General features: G+C 35.9%; 1 protein-coding gene across 24 annotated transcripts in view; it reads left to right on the top strand.

The window, feature by feature from the left end:
* Nucleotides 1–22841, top strand: part of WNK1 (WNK lysine deficient protein kinase 1) — a 150097-nt gene that overhangs the window by 62847 nt on the left and 64409 nt on the right. For all 24 annotated transcript variants that reach the window (XM_077871588.1, XM_077871565.1, XM_077871568.1 and 21 more), the window contains exons 3-4: nt 14625–14845; nt 17060–17217. In XM_077871588.1, the coding sequence (XP_077727714.1) occupies nt 14625–14845; nt 17060–17217 (379 nt within the window). The remainder of the gene's footprint in view (nt 1–14624; nt 14846–17059; nt 17218–22841) is intronic.

The following is a 22841-nucleotide window of genomic DNA, read 5'->3' on the forward strand; positions in this document are numbered from 1 at the left end:
CTAAAGGATCACGAAATCATGACAAGGTAGCCCTCTAGTGGTTAAAACGCGGTTGAAGCTTAGTGAGAAGGTTTCCCCATTTATTTTATCACCTTGTATTGGACAGTATTTGCTGCAACTATTATATCAAATTCAAATTGTACTGTGACAATTTTTACTAGATAAATCCATTTGCCATAGTATCAGAAATTAAAGCCGAAATAGTTAGACTTATCATTTCTTTCAGGAAAACAGGTCAAATGTAGAAATTTCTTGTTCCTATTAAAACAATTCCTGACAAGGTATTTCCTCTTCCCCTAAAAAGAGATTAGATAGGTAGATAGAGATTGATTTATAAAAGATTTTATTTATATATTCATGAGAGAGGCAGAGACATAGGCAGAGAGAGAGGCAGGCTCCCTGCAGGGAGCCAGTGGTGGGACTCAGATCCCAGGACTTCAGGACCACATCCTGAGCAGAAGGTAGACTCTTAATCACTGAACCACCCAGGCGCCCCCTAGAAGAGCTTTAAAGAGTGGGAGTTTGCCTTTGGAATCCCAGGTCTCTCAGGTATCTGTTTGTATTCAAAGAGGAAACTGGGGGAATCAGTTTCCCTCAAGTAACATGGGGGTTAGGGGAATTGACCCTCCATGTAGTTGAAAATCCGATTATAACTTTTGAATCCTGCAAACTGAATTATTGAGTAGTCTACTGTTGACTGGAAACCTTACTGATAACATACATACTCTATTAACACATATTTATATATTGTATGTATTATATACTGTATTCTTATAATGAAGTAAGCTAGAAAAAATAAAATGATGAGAAAATACATTTATAATATACTTTTAAAAATCTGCATATAAGTAGACCCACACAGTTCAAACCTGTGTTGTTCAAGGGTCAAATGAAGTATGAATTACATGTTTTTTTTTTTTTTTATTGTGGAGGAATTTGATTTTTAAAAATTGTCTCTTTAGTATGTATTCATTCCTTACTACTTTCTTTAGTGAATACTACAGAGCTGATTCATCCCAGATCTTTGAAACATAGTTTTATATCTCCTGGATATAATCACTCGCATGTGCTCTTGGATGCTCAAGATTAACACATTGAAAAACCAACATATTATTTCCCTCCTGCAAATTCTAGTTTCCCCACCCAGCTTCTCTATATTTATGGCAACACCTTTATCCTAGTCATGCAAGCTGCTTGTTATTCATATGTCTGTTTCTTCTACTAGATTGTGCTCCCTAGCACTATGCTTGAAACTTAAGAAGTATTTAAATGAATTAAGGAAAATTGTGTGGTAGTAGTTATGTGAATATCTGTATGCCAGTTTGGATACGTTAGTGGACTGTCAGTAATCTGTCAGGCATGCCCTACAAGTTCCCTACAACAGTTTGTTTTAAAAAGTTTATTGAGAGACTTTGGGTAGTATAGTAGATATTGGTTAGAAAATTTGGTTCAGGAAATGGAAATAAAGCTAGATTTTTTTTTTTAAATTGAGATGAAATTCACAGAACACAAAATTAACTTTTTTTTTTTTTTAAGATTTATTTATGTATCCATGAGAGACCCAGAAGACAGAGAGAGACAGAGACATAGGCAGAGGGACAAACAGGCTCCTCACAGGGAGCCCGATGCAGGACTCGATTCCGGATCCCAGAATCGTGACCTGAGCCAAAGGCAGGCACCCAACCGCTGAGCCACCCAGGCATCCCAAAATTAACATTTTTAAAGTGTATAATTCAGTGGCATTTTTGTACCTACACAGTGTTGTATAACCACTACATCTATCAAGTTCCTAAACATTTTCATCACCTCAAAGGAACACTGTACTCATTATTTATTACCCATTTTTCTTCCCACGTAAAATGTATTTACTCTTTAATTGCATGCCATCTAAGTTCTTGGCTTTTTACTAAGCTTAAAGTTCTCTTTCTCCATCTTTGTTTCTGTTTCTGAGCCTCAGAGCTAGAGGAGCTAGACGATATAGTAGAAAGAGCACTTAGAACAGAGTAAGAGTAGTAAGTTCTACTCCCAGCTCTGCTTCTGCCCAGCTCTGATTTGGGGCAAGTAGCTCCCCATGTCTAGGCCTCAGTTCTTCATGTGCAAAAATAAAGGATTGTACTGACTTTTAGGATTTATGGAGAGGAATTTTTTTACTGTGATAAAAAAAAACATACACTGGGGCACCTGGGTGGTTTAGTCAGTTAAGCATCTGCCTTTGGCTCAGGTCATGATCTCAGGGTCCTGGGATCGAGCCCCACGTCGGTCTCCCTCCTCAGCAGGGAGTCTGCTTCTGCCTCTCCCTCTGCCCCCTCCCCACCCTTGCTCGTGTTCTCTCTCATTATCGCTCTTGCAAATAAATAAAATCTTAAAAAATATATATAGCATAAAATTTACCATCTTAATCATTTTTAAATGTGCAGTTCAGTAATGTTAAGTACATTCACATTTCTGTGCAACCATTCTCCAGCACTCTTCAGTTCTACAAAACTGAAACCTATTACACAACTCCCCATTTTCCCCTTATCCCAGGCTTTGGCAAATACTAACTGCTTTTTCTCTCTAGTTTTATCTGATCAAGGTATTTCATGTAAATGGAATCCTAAAATAATGAGGCCTTTTGTATTTGGCTTTCACTTAGCATAATTTTTCAAGGTTCATGATGTTGCACATACCAGTACTTTATTCCTTTTTGTGACTACATAATATTTTGTTTGTAGATATATCACAATTTGTTTATCCATTTATTTCTTGATAGACATTCGATCTGTTTCCACCTTTTAGCTATCGTATAGTCCTGCTTTATAACTTGTGTATATAACTTGTGTATAAGTTTTGAGTATATATTTTCATTTCTTTTGGACGTATGCCTACAAGTAGAATAGCTAAGTCATGGTAATTCTGTTTAACTTTTTGAGGAACCACCAAGCATTTTCCACAGTGGCTGAACCATTTTACATTCCCACCAACAGTGTGTAAGAGTTTCCGTTTCTCCAAATTCTTGCCAACACTTGTTTTTATTTTTATTTCATTTTATTTTTATTTGCATTTTCCTAGTGACTAATGATGTTGAGCATCTTGTCATGTGCATGTTGACCATTTATCTATCTTTGAAGAAATGTCTGTTCCATCATGTTTTTGTACAAATGTCTGTTCAGGTCTTTTGCACATTTTAAATTTTTTAAATTCATTTTTGAGTTATAAGAAAGAGTTCTTTATATATTCTGTAAGCCTTTCTCAGATACATGATTTGCAAATACTGTCTCACATTCTATAGGTTGTCTTTTAACTTCCTTGATAATGTCCTGTGATGTGTAAAATTTTTAATGTTGATGAAGTTCAGTTTACTTGTTTTTTCTTGTTGCTTGTACTTTTTTTGGTATTATATCTAAGAATTTTTTTTGCCAAAACCCAAGGTCATGCAGATTTGTCCCCAAATTTTCTTCTAAAACTTCTACAGGTTTGTCTCTTATATTTAGGTTGTTGTTTCATTTTGAGTTAACTTTTGTATAGCTGTGAGCTGTGGGTCCCAACTTCATTCAGTTGTATGGGGATAGCCAGTTACTCAGCACCATTTGTTGAAGAGACTGTTCTTTCTGTATTGAATGGTCTTAGTATTCCTGTCAAAAATCATTTAAGCATAGATGTATGGGTTTATTTCTGGACTCTTGGTACTATGCTTTTGGTCTGCATATCTGTCCCTAGCAGATATGTACCACACTGTTTTGATTTTGTAGCTTTTTGTAATATGTTTTCAAATTGGATGTGAGTTCTCCAATATTGTCCTTCTTTTTCAATATTGTTTTGGTTATTTGAGACCCTTGTAATTCCATAAGAATTTGAGAATCAGTTTTCCATTTCTACAGAAGGCTGATTGAATTTTGATTATATCTGTAGATAGAATAAAATATATTTATACATTGAATCTGTAAGTCACTTTAGGTAGTATTGCCATCTAACTAACTATATTAAGTTTTCTGATCCATGAACACAAGATGTTTTTATATTTTATTAAATTTTCAACAGTGTTTTCTAGTTTCCAGCATATAAGTCTTTCACTTCCTTGGCTAAATTTATTACAGTGTATTTTATTCTTTTTGATGCTTTCACAAAGTGGGATTGTTTTCTTAATTTCCTTTTCAGTTTGTTAATTGTTGGGGTATAGAATACAACTGATTTGTGTTTGTTGATCTTGCGCTCTTGAAACTGATGAATTCTTTTATTAACTCTAATTGCGAGAGTGTGTGTGTGTTCTTTGGTATTTTCTATATATATGATCTTGACATCTACAAATAAAGTCTTACTTGCTTTCCAATTTGGATACTTTTATTTCTTTTTCTTAATTGTTCTGGCTAGAATTTCTAGTACAATGTTGAATAACAGTGGTTATTGTTGTCTTATTCCTAATACTAGTGAGAAAGCTTTTAGTGTTTCATTATTGAGTATGATGTAAGGTTTGGGTTTTTCATAATTGTTCTTTATCATATATTCTCTGTTATTTCTAGTTTGAGTATTTTTATCATGGAAAGGTATTGGAATTTGTCTAATGCTTTTTTCTACATCAATTGAGATGATTGTGGGTTTTTTTTAAACTTTGTTCTATTAATATGTATTATGTTGACTGATTTTCTAATGTTGAGGGATACTTCCATTTCCTAGATAAATTGCACTTGGTGTATAATCTTTTTACTGTGCTGTTGGATTCAGTTAGCTAATGTTTTCTTGATGACTTTTTTTTTTTTTTTGACAAATTTGACACATTCAGCGTCATGATCAGACTATTACATTTAGCAATCAACAGCATGGGTGCAAAAAAAAAAATCTACATTAAAACCCTTTGTTGTAATGCTTTACACTTTCCACAGAACAGAAACTAAAATAACCTGTTATACAATTAGTCACAAATACAGTCCTCAAGTTTTTTGCTCATACACATGAGTATTATCTAAAACATGTCTTCTTTGTAGCAGCTAGGCCCTGCCACCACTGTGCTTGGCTGAGTTCACAAATTTGTTGTAACCTGTAGCTTCCCTGTCACTTCTCTGGCTTTCCTCTCCTGCTAAGCTTTGTTTCCTGGCAGTAATTAAAACGTTCTGTCACTGCCATAGCTGCTGCTGCTTCTGGAACCGCCATAGCCACCTTGATTTCGTGGTTTGGCAAAGTATTGGCCTCCACCACCATAGGGGCCAGAGCTTCTGCCTCCAAAATTTCCTCCTTTCATGGGTCCAAAATTGAGGATTGGTTGTTGTAATTGCCAAAATCATTATAGCTTCCACCACCTCCAAAGTTGCTTCCATCATTACCAAATCCGTTATAGCCATCCCCACTTCCACCATATCCCACCACCACCTCGACTGCCACCAAAGCTACCTCAACCACTGAAGTTCCCTCCACGACCAAAGTTGTCATTCCTACCAAAACCACCTCCACGACCACCACCAAAGTTTCCAGAACCACTTCGACCTCTTTGGCTGGATGAAGCACTAGCCATCTCTTGCTTCTATAGGACTTTCCTTACTTCACAGTTGTGGCCATTCACAGTATGTTTTTTTTTTTTTTTTAAGATTTTATTTTATTCATGAGAGGCACGGGGGGAGGGGGGGGAGCAGAGACACAGGCAAAGGAAGAAGCAGGCTCCATGCAGGGAGCCCAACGTGGGACTGATCCCGGGTCTCCAGGATCATACCCAGGCCTGAAGGTGGCACTAAACCACAGAGCCACTGGGGCTGCCCACCACAGTATGGTATTTTTGAATAACAATCTTGTCTACAGAGTCATGGTCATCAAACATCACAAAAGCAAAACCTCTCTTTGCCAGTGCCTCAGTCAGTTATGATCTCAATCACTTCAATTTTCCCATACTGTTCAAAATAACCTCTTAGATGATGTTCTTCAGTGTCTTCTTTAGTGCCACCAACAAAAATCTTTTTCACAGTTCAGTGGGCACCAGGTCTTTGAGAGTCTTCTCTTGAGATAGCCCTCTTCGGTTCCATAACTCTTCCATCCACCGTGTGTGGCCTTGCATTCATGGCTGCATCCACCTCCTCCATGGTGGCATACGTGACAAACCCAAAGCCTCTGGAGCGCTTGGTGATTGGATCTCTCATTACCACACAGTTCGTAAGTGTTCCCCATTGCTCAGAATGGCTCTTCAGACTCTCATCAGTTGTTTCAAAGCTCAAACCTCTGATGAAGAGCTTCCGCAGCTGCTCAGGCTCTTTGGGAGACTCTGACTTAGACCTGACGATGGTGGGAGGGGAGACTAATGATGCTTACTCAGCGGCGTCCAGGGGCAGAAAGTCTTCTTGATGACTTTTACATCTATATTCATAAAAAATATTGTATGGAATTTTCTTGTGGTGTCTTTGCTGTAAGGGCAAATGAATGACTTGTGAAGTGTTTCCTCCTTTTCTACTTTTTGGAAGAGTGTTTTTCCTGTAAATGTTTGGTAGAACTCATCAGTGAAACCATGTCGTCCTGGATTTTTCTTTATTGGGAAGTTTCTTAAGGGGATATTTCCATGTATTCTTAAGAATATGTATTCATCTGTTGTTGGGTGTCATGTTCCATATATTTCTCTTATGTTTAGGTGATTTATAGTGTTCAAATCCTCTCCTGCCTTAATGGTCTTCTGTCTAGATGGTCTATCCATTTTTGAAAGTGGGCTATTAAATCTCCAACTATTACTATGGAACTGTGTACTCCATTCTGTCAATATTTGCTTCATGTATTTAGGATCTCTGTTTGATGTGTATTATGTTTATAATTGTTATGATCTTAATAAATTGACCCCTTTATCAATATATAATATTCTTTATCTCTTTTATCAGTTTTTGATATAGTCTGTTTTGTCTGATGTTAATATAGCCACCTCGTTCTTTCTCTTTTGGTTACTATTTGCATGGAGTATCTTTTTCTGTCCTTTGATTTTCAACCTGTGTGGATCTTTGAATCTGAAGTAAGCATTTAGTTGGATCACATATATCTCCATTCTGCCATCTCTCCTGTCTTTTGATTAGAAAATTTAATTCATTTATAGTTGAAGTAATTGGTGATAAGGAATCTTTTGGGTGTGTGTGTGTGTGTGTGTGTGTGTGTATTTTAACACCTTTTTTTGTTCCTGTCTTCATTACTGCTTTTTTTTTTAATTGTGTGGGTTTTTTTTTTTTTGAGTGTACCATTTTAATGCCCTTCTCATTTCTCGTGTGTGTGTGTGTGTGTGTGTGTGTGTATTTAAGATTTTATTTATTTATTCATGAAAGACAGAGAGGCAGAGACATAGGCAGAGGGGGAAGCAGGCTCCTGGAGGGGAGCCTGATTTAGGACTTGATCCTGGGACTCTGGGACCATTCCCTGAACTGAAGACAGATGCCCAACCGCTGAGCCACCCAGACATTCAACTCCCTTGTATATATTTTTAAAATATTTTCTTAGTGGTTACCTTAAGAATTACAATTAAAACCATACATTTTTAACAGTCTGGTTTGAAATGTTTACCAACTTAGCTTCAGTAGCTTCAAAATCCTTGCTCCTATACAGCTTTGTACCTCTTTTGTTTTTGCAGATTTTGCAAATATGCAATTTGCATCTTTATACATTGTGTTCCCATTAATACAGATTTATAATTATCGATTATGTGTTTGCCTTTTAAATCATGTAGGAAATGATCAGAGAAGTTATAAGCCAAAAAAAAACATTAATACCGATTTTTATATTTAGCTATGTAGTTACCTTTACCAGAGATTTTATTTCTTCCTGTGGCTTTCAAGTTACTGTCTGGTATCATTTCATTTCAGCCTCAAGGACTTACTAACAGCAAACTCCCTCAGCTTTTGTTCATCTGGGTATGTCTTCATTTTGCCTTCATTTTTGAAGGATATGTTTGCTAGATACAAAATTCTTGGTTCACAGGTTCCCCTGCCTCCCCACCCCCCCCCCCCCGCCCCAGCACTTTAAATATGTCATGCGTCTGTGGTTTCTGCTGAGAAGTTGGCTGATAATCTTACTGAGGATCTCTTGATCATGATAAGTTGCTTCTCTCGTTTTCAAGATCTTCTCTTGTTGGGATGCTGGGTGGCTCTCAGTTGGTTAAGTGTCTGCCTTTCAGCTCAGGTCATGATTTCCATATCCTGTAATTGAGCCCCATATCGGGCTTCCTGCTCAGCAGGGAGTCGGCTTCTCTTTCCCTCTCTCTCTGCCCCTGCCCTGCACTGCCCATTCTCTGTCTCAAATAAAATGAAATCTTAAAGATTCTCTCAGCTTTGGTTTTCAACAGTTTGAATGTAATATATCAGTATGAATCTCATACTTATATCCTTCTTGGAGTTAGTTGACTTTCTCAGATACATAGATTCATGTCTTTCATCAGATTTAGAAAGTTTGTCACCATTATTTTATCAAATACTCTTTCTGCTCATTTCTTCTTATTTGAGGCTCCCATTATGCATATATTGATCAATTTGATGGTATCCCACAGGACTGTTAGGCTCTATTGAGTTTTCTTTATTTCTGTTTTACTTTCTGCTCTTCAGACTACTTAATTTCAGTTGTGTTTTCAGGTTTGCAGCTTTTTTCTGCTTGCATCATTTGATGTTAAAATCTCTTAGTGAATTTTTCATTCCAGTTATTTTTTCAGTGACAGAACTTCTGTTTTGGTCTTTATAATAATTTCTTTATTGATAATTCTCTGTTGAGCTAAAACTTCCTGCACTCTAGTTTTTGGCAGCCATTGTTCTTAGCTTTTAGTCTTCCAGTTTTGTGGGATGAGTACGTAATTAACCCTATTTAACCATGAATTGGTTGTCAGTTTATATTAAATAATTCAGCATTTAAGAGCTGATTAGGAGCTATAGTTTTGAGGGTAGGACTTCTCAGCTACTAGACTTTTCTTCAAAGTGATTGGACATGAGTCAGCCATAATGAAGGACTAAAAGATGCTGTATCACAGAGACCCTTTATTTAGTCAGTCATCTGTACTGATGGTACTTGGTTGTCACTTTTCTTGTTTGGTTATGGTGATTATTGACTAATATCCCTATCTTTAGCACCACTTCTCATTCTCACCATATTTAGGTTTTCAGGTTTGTAAATGTCCCATTTGTGTTTGTATGGACAAGTCAGATCTCTTCTTGTCCACATTCTCCTCTTTTAGACAATGCTACAGTAATCATGTATATACCTATGTCCTTATTTATATCAATAGAAATAGGTTTCCAAAAATGTAACTCAAAGTATATGTGAAATTTTAAATATTTTATTTTATTTATTTTATTTTTTTAAAAGATTTTATTTATTCATTAGAGACACGGAGAGAGGGAGAAGCAGGCCCCCTCTGGGGAGCCCAGTGCCAGACTCTGGGTCCTGGGATCATGACCTGAGCCAAAGGCAGACACTCAACCACTGAGCCACCTAGGTGCCACATATATTTTGCTTTTTAATTAAATGCATATATTAATTTAATTTAATGAATACATAACAGATTAGCAACTGTGTAGCCAGTCAGGCGGTAGCAGTAGTTCAAGCCTAAGAATTCCTTTGCCATCTCTGTCTTGTCATAGTTGCATAACTTTGGGCTCACTGTCTTCATCAATAAAAAGAAAACTGAGTACTCAGTATCAGAAAGTAGAAGTGACTTTTTTTTAATATTTTATTTATTTATTTATTCATGAGAGACACACAGAGTGAGAGAGGCAGAGACAGGCAGAGGGAGAAGCAGGCTCCTTGCAGGGAGCCTGACGGTGGGACTCAATCCCGGGTCTCAGGATCAATCAGGCCCTGGGCCAAAGGCGGCACTAAACTGCTGAGCCACCTGAGCCACCCGGGCTGCCCTAGAAGTGACTTTGTTATTAGCATCGCCTGAAATGTATGCTATATATCAAAAGTTTTTAAAATCTAATGTCTTTAAAATTGGACTTTTGAAAATTAAAACCTTATGTACAATGAAAGATATATTAATAGAGTAAAAAGGCAATTCACAGAAAGGGAGAAAATATTTGCAGGTCATATAACTCAAACGGGATTAACATTTGGAACAGATAGAGAACTCCCCAAATTCAACAACATTAAAAACAAACAATCCCATTCGAAAATGTGCAAAAGACCTGGATAGACATTTCTCCAAAAAAGATATACAAATGGCCAACAAATACATGAAAAAGATTATCATCATCATTAGTCGTTAGGGAAACACAAAATCATACTGAGATACCTCATACCTTTCAGAAAGGCTATTAGCAAAAAGACGAGGAAAGCAAATGTTTGCAAGCATGTGGAAAAAAAGGAACTCTTGTGTACTGTTAGTGGACATGTAAATTGGTGCAGCCATTGCAGAAAAACTATATGGGGGTTCCTCAAAACATTAAAAATAGAACTACCATATGATCCAACAATTTGACTTCTGGATGTTTACTTGAAGAAAATAAAAACACTAATTGAAAAGATATATGTACCCCCTGTTCATTACAGCTTTATTTACAGCCAAACCATAGAAGTACCCTAAGTGACCATCAGTGGATGAATGGATAAAGAACATGTGGTGTATATATACAATGTATTATTAATATTGTTCTTCCATAAAAAGAAGGAAAATTTGCCATTTGTAACAATGTGGATGGATTTTGAAGACATTGTGCTAAGTTAAATAAGTCAGAGCAAGACAAATACTTTATGATCTCATTTATATGTGACCTCTAAAAAAAACTAAAAATACCCAACTAAAACAAAACACAGAACTCATAAACACAGAGAACAGATTGGTGATTGACCAACATGGAGGGGACAGCGGTTGAGTGTGTGTAATGGATGACAGTGGTCAAAAGGTACAAACTTTTATTTATAAAATAATAAATCCTGGGATGTAATGTACAGCATAGTGACTATAGTTAACAAAACTATATTATGTATTTTAAAGTTGCTAAGAATAGATCTTAAAAATTCTCATCACAAGAGAAAAACCTGTAACTGTATGGTGATAGATGTTAACTAGACTTACTGTGATGATCATTTTGCAATGTATACAGATCATTTTGAATCATTGTACATCTGAGACAAATATGTTACATGTCAGTTATATCTCAATTACCACATGATCCAAGACTTCCACTTGTGGGTTCATACCCAAAGAATTGAAAGCTCGGTCTTGAAGAGATATTTGCATACTCCTATTTATAGCAGCATTATTTACAATAGCTAAAAGGTGGAAGCAGCCCAAATGTCCATCAAGGAAAGAATGAATAAGCAAAATATGGGGGGGTATTATGAATATACACGCACAGTAGAATATTTTTCAGCCTTAAATGGTAAGGAAATTCTAACACATGCTGTAATGTGAGTGAACCTTGAGGACATTATGCAAAGAGAAATAAGCCAGTAACAATAAGTCACATACAGATACTGTTTGATTTCACTTTCTTTGAGATACCAAGAGTAGTCAGTTCATAGAAACAGAAAGTAGAGGGATCCCTGGGTGGCGCAGCGGTTTGGCGCCTGCCTTTGGCCCAGGGCGCGATCCTAGAGACCCGGGATCGAATCCCACATCGGGCTCCCGGTGCATGGAGCCTGCTTCTCCCTCTGCCTGTGTCTCTGCCTCTCTCTCTCTCTCTGTGACTATCATAAATAAAAAAAAAAAATAAAAAAAAAAACAGAAAGTAGAATGCTGGTTGCCAGAACCCAAGGAGGGAGGGGGCCTTGGGAGTTACTGTGTAATGGGTATGTCATTTCAGTTTTTCAAGATGAAAAGAGTTCTGGAGATAGTTGGTGGCAATGATTTCATAATTGTGTGAACTTTAAAATGGTAAATTTTATGTATATCTTATCTTAATACAAAATGGGAAAATCCACTGTGTTGAGTTTTCTCAAAAATAAAGGTAGAATAGTGTGTCCCTTTTTATGAAGCCAGCATAACACTAATACCAAAACCTAAAATATTATAAAAAAATAATTTTTTTAAAGATTTATTTATTTGACCGAGAGAGAGAGGGAGACTACAAGCAGGGGGAGTGGCAGGCAGAGGAAGAGGGAGAAGCAAGCTCCCCACTGAGCAGTCCAGTGTGGGGCTTGATCCCAGGACCCTGGGATGAGGACCTGAGCCAAAGGCAGATGCTTAACTGCCTAACCAACTGAGCCCCCCAGACACCCTAAAAAAGAAATTGTTAAAGAACAGTGTCCTTCGTGAATATTGATGCAGAAATCATTTACAGAATAATAATAGCAGATTGGATCCAGCAATCACAATACATCAGTACCAGAGAGGGTTTATCCCAGGATTACAAAGTTGGTTTAAAATTGAATGAATCAGTGTTATTCATCACATTAACAATAAAGGAGAAAAGCCATATGATTATTTCAAAATATGTTGAAAAGTATTTGACAATTCAGTATCTGTTCATGGCTAAAAACTCTTAGCCAAACGAGGAATAGTAGGGAACTCCTTCCAACTGATAAACAACATCCACCAACCTATAGCTAATGTCAAACTTAACCACTGCTCCCTGAGATTAGGAACAAAGCAAAAATGCTTGTTTTAACCACTTACATTCATTATTGTTTCAGAGGGCCACTCGTTGCAATAAGGCATAAACGCAGGGAAAACTAGTAAAAGGCATAAAGATTGGAAAGGAAGAAATACCATTGTCCTTGTTTGCAGATTATGTAATTGTTCACATAGAAAAATTTCAATGATTCTAAACAAATTTAATGAAGTTATACAAGGTTAATATATAGTTATCTATCATATTTTATATACTTGATCATTTTATAAATGTGAAAGAGATACAAGCCAGACTCAACTTTTCCCCAAATTTTTATTATAGAATTTTTCAATTATACAGAGAAGTTATAAGAACCACACAATGAACATACACATAATCACTGCCTAGGTTCTGTAATTTATTAACTTTCGCTGCATTTACTTTACCAAATAGTCCATCTAATCATTCACCTATCTATCTTAATTTTATTCATTCCAAAATAAGTTGTAGACCTCAGTAATGCTTCATGTGTAATGCTGGTTTCATTAAAATTCTCATATTTATATGCTTTGTTTTTCCTTACAATAAAATTTAAATACAATGAAAAGTGTAATCATAGTGGTATCATTCTATGAGTTTTGACAAAGGCATTCACTCATGTAATCAAAATTCTGTTAAAGTATAGAACATTTTTATCTTAGTAAAAATACCCTTATGGCTCTTCCTAGGCAGCCCTTCCCTCACCCTCCAGAGGTAGTTCATTTTAATTCCTGTTTTAGCTTTTCAGTTAAAGCTTCCTTGTGTTGTTTTTTTGTTTGTTTGTTTTTTGTTTTTTAAGCAATTGCTTTGGAGCAATTGTTAAAATCTTTAACTTTTCATAATAAACTTTAGGTTGATCCTGTATAATTTCATGTAAAGGAACCTTGCACAGATAAAATTTCAGGTGTCCCTAATACTTGCTCTTTGTGCTATAATTTTTATGTATGTTATATTTGTGTATTCTGTAGGTCCTAATACAGTGTTCTATGTTGTTCTTTAATTAGGCTTGCATATTTTAAAGATACTAAGAGGCTAATATAATTTTTTATATCTTCATATTGCTGAATATTTTCAGATAAAATACTCACCTGAAGCCAATCCACAAACTTTATCTTTCCTGCAGTGGGTAGCATCAGAAATCTCTGTTCTGTTTTTTTAGCATTAGCTGGGCAACTTGGATTCTGTTCCACATATACATATTTCAAAGGTCAACCAGAGATTTGGGCAGAATGAATATGCAGGATTTGAGGGTCCCCTTCTTTACCCCTTCTGGAATTTCCTTTTGTTTCTAGATCTCTGCTTGTTCACTGGAACTCTCTGGTGATGGAAATATTTTATAATCTGTACTATCCAAAATGGTAGCTACTTAATACATGTGGCTTTTGAACACTTGAAATGTGGCTAGTGCAGCTAAAAAATGGAATTTTAAATTTTAATTTATATTTAAATATATTCATATTTGTCTAGTGAATACTATATTGAATAGACTATCATTAAAGAAAGTTCTTTTGGACAGCACTGTCGTAGCTTCTGTGGTCATCTTGACCTCTGTCTTCCTATTTCTCAGCTAATAATAAGGCTAGAGGCTTTTATTTAGAATTAAGCTGATTGGTGCAGTCAAGCTGGAGCCTTCCCTCAACTGTGTAATGATTTAGAAACTGGGAACCTCAAGCAGTACTCTTTTTTTTTCCCTCCCTTCCAATTTATGCATAATTTTGGTTGCTCTCCAGAGACCTGAAGTAGTTGTTCTTATATTTTTTTACTATAGTTTATAATTATATTTGTGTCCAGTAAGAATTACTCCACTTAATCAGAAGTCAAACTCCACACTTTATTTTTTATTTTTGTTTATTTTTCTACCTCTTAACTTCTAAATTATTTTAGCACTGACCCAATTTTAAGGAATTCATTTTTTTGTGCTTTGTTATTAAAATTCATTTGCCAACCACTTATTATCCTTTCCCCTTTAACCTTGCTAAAAGTATCACTAACCTTTAAGGTTACTGAATCTTAATACTGTGAATTTGATATTCCCATCTCAGATATGCTAGAATTTAATGGAATTCTTCAAAGCAGTAAACACATATCATTGATAACCTGTTTGGTGTACTTTGCCTTTTCTAGGTACCTGAAAAGGTTTAAGGTGATGAAGATCAAAGTTCTAAGAAGCTGGTGCCGTCAGATCCTTAAAGGACTTCAGTTTCTTCATACTCGAACTCCACCTATTATTCACCGAGATCTTAAGTGTGACAATATCTTTATCACTGGCCCTACAGGCTCAGTCAAGATTGGAGACCTAGGTCTGGCAACCCTGAAGCGGGCTTCTTTTGCCAAGAGTGTGATAGGTATGTTTCAGGTGTACCTTGCATCCTAACTGGTTTTCTGATACTCTTTACTTAGAAACCTGACCCTGTCAGAGCCTTTATTATGTGAAATAAGCCTTCAGAAATTCGTAGCTTGAACTCAGGAAGTGATCAGTTTTACTTATGAGATGTGGAGTTCTCTATATGCTTTTAGAATCATATGAAGAGAAGTAAGGTGAACTTTGTTGACAAAACCTTATGTAACTATCAATCTTATTGGATCATCCTGTTGATATTTAGTATTATATACTTATTTGTATAATAGATATACAGTTACTTTCTTATAAAAGAAATTGAATTTATATGTAGTTTAGTTTATAAAAACGTGTTAAATATGTATTCAAAAAGTATTCAAAAGTAATTACCTGTTAAGACTTTATTTTAAAAAGTGAAAATATGAGTTTATTATGAAAGCTTGGTTTTAACTTTTCTTACTCCTACCCTTCAGAAGATATATCTCAAACAGGGCTTTTCAACCCTAGTATTATTTGGCATTTGGAGTTGAATAGTTCTTTGTTGTAAGGGCTTTCTTGTGCATTGTAAGATTATTTAGATGCCAAGAGCACATCCCCTTTCTAGTTCTCCCCCAGTTGTTAAAACCAAAAAGATCTCTGAACATTGCTAGATGTTCCCGGATAACAAAATCAACCCCTTATTGAGAATTGCTGATCTAAAAAACAAGGCTAGCCTTTCAGACTTTCAGCTATGTGTTAGAAAGTTGCAGCTGGAAAAATAATTTAATGCTTATTATTTTGATAAACTTTCACTCTCTGAAGAGGCTATGACAATTTTAAAACGTGAAATCTTCACAAATACTCTGATCTCCCCACAAAGGTGGTTACGACAAGGAAACCATTAGTTTTTAAGTGCACTAGAATTTTAAATATCTTTTTTTTTTTTAATTTTTATTTATTTATGATAGTCACAGAGAGAGAGAGAGAGGCAGAGACATAGGCAGAGGGAGAAGCAGGCTCCATGCACCGGGAGCCCGATGTGGGATTCGATCCCGGGTCTCCAGGATCGCACCCTGGGCCAAAGGCAGACGCCAAACCGCTGCGCCACCCAGGGATCCCTAGAATTTTATGTATTAATAGAAAACCATAGAACACCAGTAATTTGTACATTCTTATAGTGTCCTCCTTAGAATATTATGTAACTTGGATTCAGAATGCTAGTTTTCAATTTTCTTACAATAGATTAACAAGAAAAATTGGAGAAGAATTATTTAAAGTTCAGTTTCCTTTTTGCCTTCCTTACAGGAAAAGGAAACATTTCTTTGATCTCCTTTGGCTCCTTAAAAATCTCTAACCTAAGAAAGGTGGCTCTCCCCCCGCCCCCACTTTTTTGTTTAGATCATATTACATACTAGGATCTATTTATTTTTCCATTCTTGGAAATGTCCCACAATATGAGGTATCCAAACTTAATTTCTTTGGAAACATTGGAAAACCTGGTCTATAGGATCACACACTCATAATTCAGTCTGTATTTGAGTTCTCTGTGTGCATTTTTTGTCTGCAAGATCTGTAAAATGTCCTTCACTATATTTCTTGTATCTGCAGTAGGCTTATTTGTGTACTGCAGGTAGTATGGTAAGTATGTGAAGAAAGGGGCTCTGGGGAGTGGCCTTTATAGACAATTACACTTTATTACTATTTTAAAAACATATTGAATGTTGGATTTTCCACTGCAAGGCTTTCCTAAAAGTAAAACTGATCAGGTTAATGGCCAAAGACTAGCTATAAATATTAATCTTACAGCTACCATACAGTAGGGGGCAGACAAGTATTTTGATCTTTTTTAACCCATCCTGTCTTATTGGTAGATGCCTTTATATTTCTGGCTAATCCCTTACTTTTTCTTCCATTTGTTTTCATTATGAGTTATATCAGTTTCTCTCCTAACCAAGTCTCTATTTTGACATTGTATAACAGTAATCCATTTGAAATAGCAAATAAATAGACACTAGACCCTGTTCAGTTTCTTTCATGAAGGCCATGCAGCAGAAGATCTATAAGATATTTGGTGGAAGAGACTAAGATTTTTTTTCTCTTCCCTGCCACTCTTCTCTTCTCTCTTCTTTTCCCCCACTTTCACTTTCTTCTATTTTACTAGTCATCCCCTTGGCTTCTCCCCAAAGTGAGTAATATTTGTTACTCTGTTCACGTTGAGTCTGAATTGTTCTTTTAATTTAAGGTACCCCAGAGTTCATGGCCCCTGAGATGTATGAGGAAAAATATGATGAATCTGTTGACGTTTACGCTTTTGGAATGTGCATGCTTGAGATGGCCACATCTGAATACCCTTACTCAGAGTGCCAAAATGCTGCGCAGATCTACCGTCGAGTGACCAGTGTAAGTCTTCCCTTAACTGTGAGCTTAAGTCACACCAAAGAAGGAATGCCAAGCTGGATATCATCAAACCATGCAAAAGGAAACAATAGTAGAAAGCATACTCAGGTGTTGGGGGAAGAGGGAGTTGAAAGATTTTATTGCTCCTGATTTAGTGAGCACAAAAATAAAGATCAAAGAAATACCAGTATGTTCTGGGTCCTCCTTGCATTCATTTAAATCTTTGAGATATATTATGTTTAAAAATGCTCTCATTACTACCTTTCAAACCTCTATTTATTCATCGAAGTTCTCATTCCCTCCAACCATAAAACATATTATCTGAGTTAAAAATAATGCTCTTAACTCAAGTTGCTTTGTTCACAGACCTTTCCCTAAGTGGTTTAAAATTGATTTATGAATTTATTAAATCATTTATAAGTACCACAGGGTTTAAGGCATAACAATAATTTCTGGATCATCTATATACCCTAACCTATTAAGATATTTGCCCTGTTGTTTCAGAGATGTCTGTTTATAGTCAGTGTTCAAAATAGGATGCATCAGAGTCCACAGAAGATACTTTATTTTTATGTCTCTTAATCTACAACTGTTGCCCCCTACTTTCTTTTTCTCAGGCTAGGTGAGGGCAGGAGAAGTGTCATAAATGTAGTTTGTTTAGCCTTCGGGTAATTCTGACAAGTATTCAGTACTCTCCATTCTTCCCCCAATGCCTAATAATTTACATTATCATTTTTTTCTTTGGGGTAGGATGGAGTAGATGGATTATTCACTGGATAATTCCTCCTTGTATTTTATTTAGAATTCCTGAAACCTCAAGAAGTATGTTTGATTCCTTGTTTTTTATTCACATTTTCTGTTTATCAGATTCTTGGTTCAGAATAATTCTTAGAAATAGACTTCATTCCCATTGTCAGAACTCTGATTTCACGTCTTCCTGGCTTCATTCCTTACACTATCATCCTGAAGTAGTTAACATTATGAATTTGTTTCTCTGCTTCACTTGAACTAGTTGAAATTTCTTGCTATTTCTTTTTGTTATAGGGAACTTATATAAAATCAGTTTGCTTATGAAAGCATGTACAGGTTCTTATTATAATGTTTGCTGTTCCTCATTTTATCTACACACCTTTTTTTAGTCAAGCTCGTCCTCTTTATCATCTTGCACACATGCCACATCCTTTCCTTTTTTCCCTCTCCATTTGTACACACTATTTACCTTTTGTGCATGCGCTTCTACTATCCAGTCAGTTTTTATACTGGATTTAACAGACTTCCCCACAAAATTTTATTTCATGGGCTTCACTACATAATGATTTTTGCCTTCTCTGAGCTGAGCTTCCTAACTGGTCTGAATCATAGCTTTTTTTTTTTTTTTTTTTAAGATTTATTTATTTATTTATTCATGATAGACTAAGAGAGAGAGAGAGGCAGAGACACAGGCAGAGGGAGAAGCAGGCTCCATGCAGGGAGCCTGACGCGGGACTCGATCCAGGACTCCAGGATTGCACCCTGGGCCAAAGGCAGGCGCCAAACTGCTGAGCCACCCAGGGATCCCCTGAATCATAGCATTTTATTTGTAATTGATTTTTACTTAAGAGTTCAAAAATTGAATTAATCCTAAAGAATTTTAAAATAAGTCTCAAGTGCAAATACATGCAACATTTTCTTAATCCCTGCTACATGCCAAGTCCAGAGCCTGACATTAGGTAAATTAAAGATGGGTAACATGCATATTCCCTGTCTTCAGAAAACTAACTCTAACATAGAAAATAAATGTGTAAGCAAACAGTTGTAATTACAGTATGATGGCTTATTGGCAGGGTTTTTTTTTTTTCCTTTGGAAAAATGCCTATTCATATCCTTTGCTTGTTTTTTAATTGGGTTTTCTTTTTATTATTGGGTTGAGCAAGTTCTTTGTATATTCTAGATAGAAATCCTTTATGAGATAGATGGTTCTGAATTATTTTCTCCCATTCTGTCAGTTGTCCTTTTTTTTTTTTTTTTAAAGATTTATTTATTTGAGAGAGAGGAAGAGAGAATCAGAGAATCTCAAGTAGACTCCACACACTAAGTGCGGAGCCCAACACAGGGCTTAATCTCTCAACCCCAAGATCATGACCTGAGCCAAAATCAAGAGTTGGATGCTTAATTGACTCAGATACCCCAAACACCCGAGTTGTCTTTTCTTAAGAGTGTCGATATATTATTATTGCCCTTTAACACAAAAGTTTTTCATTTTGATGAGTCCAAGTTTACATAGTTTATCTTGTTTTTCTCATGCTTTTGGTAATATCAATAAATCTATTTCCAAACCTCAGATCAGGTGTGTTTTCTTTCAGGAGTTTTGTTTTAGTTCTTGTAATTAGATCTTTGATTTATTTTGAGATAATTTTTATATGTGGTGTGAGGTAAGGGTTTTAACTTGATTCTTTTGCTTGTGACAACTATCCAGCTGTCCCAGCACCATTTATTGAAAAGACCATTACTTCTCGATTGAAAGATTTCCCCCTTGCTGATCATCAGTTGAGCATAGGCACATGAGTTTATTCCTGGACTCTCAGTTCTGTTCCGTGGATCTATATGTCTTGATTACCATTGTTTTGTAGTAAGTTTTGAATTGGGAAGTGTGAGTCCTTCTAATTATTCTTCAAGTTTTGACTCTTCTTGGTCCTTCGCAACTCTATATAAATTTTAGATTCCGCTTGTCAATTTTTACAGTTCAGCTGGAATCTTGATACATATGGCATTGAATCCATAGATCAGTTTGGAGACTTGCCATCTTAACCATACTGAATCTTCTAGTTCATGAACATGGAATGTTTTTCCATTTATTTAGATCTGTAATTTACTTCAGTCGTGTTTTATAGTTTTCAGAGTATAAGTCTTGTACTTCTTTAATTAAGTTTATTCTAAGTAATATATTTTTGGGAGAGATTCTATTATACATGGAATTGAGTTTATTTCAATTTTTGATTGTTGATTACAAATACCACTGGTTTTTACATATTGATTTTGACTCACAAACTTACTGAATTTATTAGTTTTAATAGTTCTTTAGTAGATTCCTTAGGATTTTCTATATACAAGCTAATTTATTTTTTTTAATTTTTTTTATTTATTTATCTATGATAGTCACACAGAGAGAGAGGCAGAGACATAGGCAGAGGGAGAAGCAGGCTCCATGCACCGGGAGCCCTACGTGGGATTCGATCCCCGGTCTCCAGGATCGCGCCCTGGGCCAAAGGCAGGCGTCAAACCGCTGCACCACCCAGGGATCCCTATATACAAGCTAATTTAATCTGCAAACATAGTTATTAAAAGAACTTAAGACTTGGGACACCTAGGTGCCTCAGTGGTTGGGTGTCTGCTTTGGGCTCAGGGCGTGGTCCAGCGATGAATCCCACGTCGGGCTCTCAGAGAGGAGCCTGCTTCTCCCTCCATCTGTGTCTTTGCCTTTCTCTCCGTGTCTTTCATGAATAAATAAAATCTTTTAAAACAATCAAGCAAACATAAGACTTGGCAGTGTGGGTGTATGCTTGTAAGAAAGAATTCTTGTAAAGAAAGAATTGAAAAACAAAATGACTTTTGGTTTAATGAATAGAATTTAGGGATAAAGTTGAAAAAAAAAAACAAAAGACTCTGTGTGGTTGGCTTCTGGGAATTTTCTGGTGAGAAAAAAGAGACCTATCTCCTGATATGTCAGGTCCACTCCCATTGTAATTTATACAGTTTGTGTATGTGAGAAGATTAACATGTAATTCTCAACATTTTCAGGAAAATAACCAGTAAGAGTTTATTTTTAAAAGTTAACTACAGGAATAAGTAAAACTTTATTTACTTTTAATTTTGAATTACTTTTATTTTTTTTACTTAAGGGTAATTTGCCATTTTTTAAAAAGTTGTCTTGGATTTTGTTTCATTAACTCTCCTGATTTTGCTAGAAATGATAGAATGGTTGACAAATTAAAATATTGAATTAAAACAAATCTGAACTACCCAGTTGTTTTGATAGGTTCAGATCCTTGTTTGAATCCAAATATGTGAATTTAATCATTTATTCTATCATATCCTATTACAGTAAAGTTAACTCACCATGTGCACTCATATTGATTACATTTTTTTAACCTAACTTTCAAGGAAAAGTTAAGATTTGGTGTATAGAGAGACACAGGAAACCATCATTGGTCCAAGTATTTGAGCGTAGTTTTCAGGGGCTGTTGTAACAAAGAACCACAAACTGGGTGATTTAAACCAGCAGAAATTTATTGTCTCACAATTCTGAGGCCAGAAGTCCCAAATAAAGATTTTAGCAAGGTCATGTTCTCTCTAACACATGGAGGGGAGAACTTTCCATTGCCTCTTACCTTCTGATGGTTTGCTAGCAATCCTTAGCATTCCATAGCTTGCACCTGCAGCACTTCATTCTCTGTCTCACATGATGGTCTTCTCTCATCTGTGTCTTCTCTTATAAAGACACCAGTCAGATTGTGGTAAAGGACTAAGAACAGTTATTACATTTTAAGTGATTGGGGAAAAAGAAGAAAAATATGTCATGTCATGTGAACCTTTCAGTGTCCATAAATAAAGTAATAAATCACAGCCACGCTGATTTGTTTCTGTATTATCTTTGTATTCACGTATTACAGTGGCAGAGTGAGTAACTGGAAGACTATGTTGTCCCAAAAGCTTAAAATATGTACTATTTGGGCTTTTAACAGAAATAGCTTTAGACTGCTATTCTAAACACAGGTCACCAGAACTTCTTTAAAAAAAATTCTCCACTGAAGAGTTCTGTGTAAGTAATTACTCATCTGTAAAAGTAGTGATAAAATGTTCCTCTGTTGGAATTCTGTTTGCCTCTGCACTTACAGTAGACCTGAGAATCTCAGTGCATGCAAGTTAAATTTTTAGCTCTGAAAATTTGTGGGCACTTTTCTGTCAAAAGTAGAACTATTACTTTAATTCTATGATGAAAACATAAGAGGTTTTAATATATAACAGTTTTTTTCAGTGGCCATACTTAATACTGGTACTGGCCTAAGAAATTACATCTGAAACCCAGTATTACTGCTTGAGGTGATCATTCTGGATTTTAAAGGGTTTATGAACCAGTATCCTTTATTTACTTGAAAGCAGTGCTGAATGTTTTTTTAATATCAAACAGACTAGATAGATGCAATATACACATCAAATAGCTATAGCCATATATTTGAGCATTCTCTGCTCTCTCTCAGTCATACCAGTTTCCTTTGTTAGTATTATTAGTTAATATTTCTATTTTGAGATGGGGAAATTTTGTTACGTACCAGCAGACAATGGCGCTGCTGTTGGAGACACTCAACTGTGTTGTCTCTATTAGTCTGATTAATCTTGCTAATTCACATTCTTATTTCTCTAAATCCAAGTTGGTGTTTAAATGTCTCAAGGGATCATGAAATTTTAGGTTTCTTTCCTTTTTTTTTTTTTTTTTTTAATTTTTTTATTTATTTATGATAGTTACAGAGAGAGAGAGAGGCAGAGACACAGGCAGAGGGAGAAGCAGGCTCCATGCACCGGGAGCCCGATGTGGGATTCGATCCCAGGTCTCCAGGATCGCGCCCTGGGCCAAAGGCAGGCGCCAAACC

Source organism: Canis aureus, chromosome 25 (assembly GCF_053574225.1).
Source record: "Canis aureus isolate CA01 chromosome 25, VMU_Caureus_v.1.0, whole genome shotgun sequence".
Classification (NCBI taxonomy): domain Eukaryota; kingdom Metazoa; phylum Chordata; class Mammalia; order Carnivora; family Canidae; genus Canis; species Canis aureus.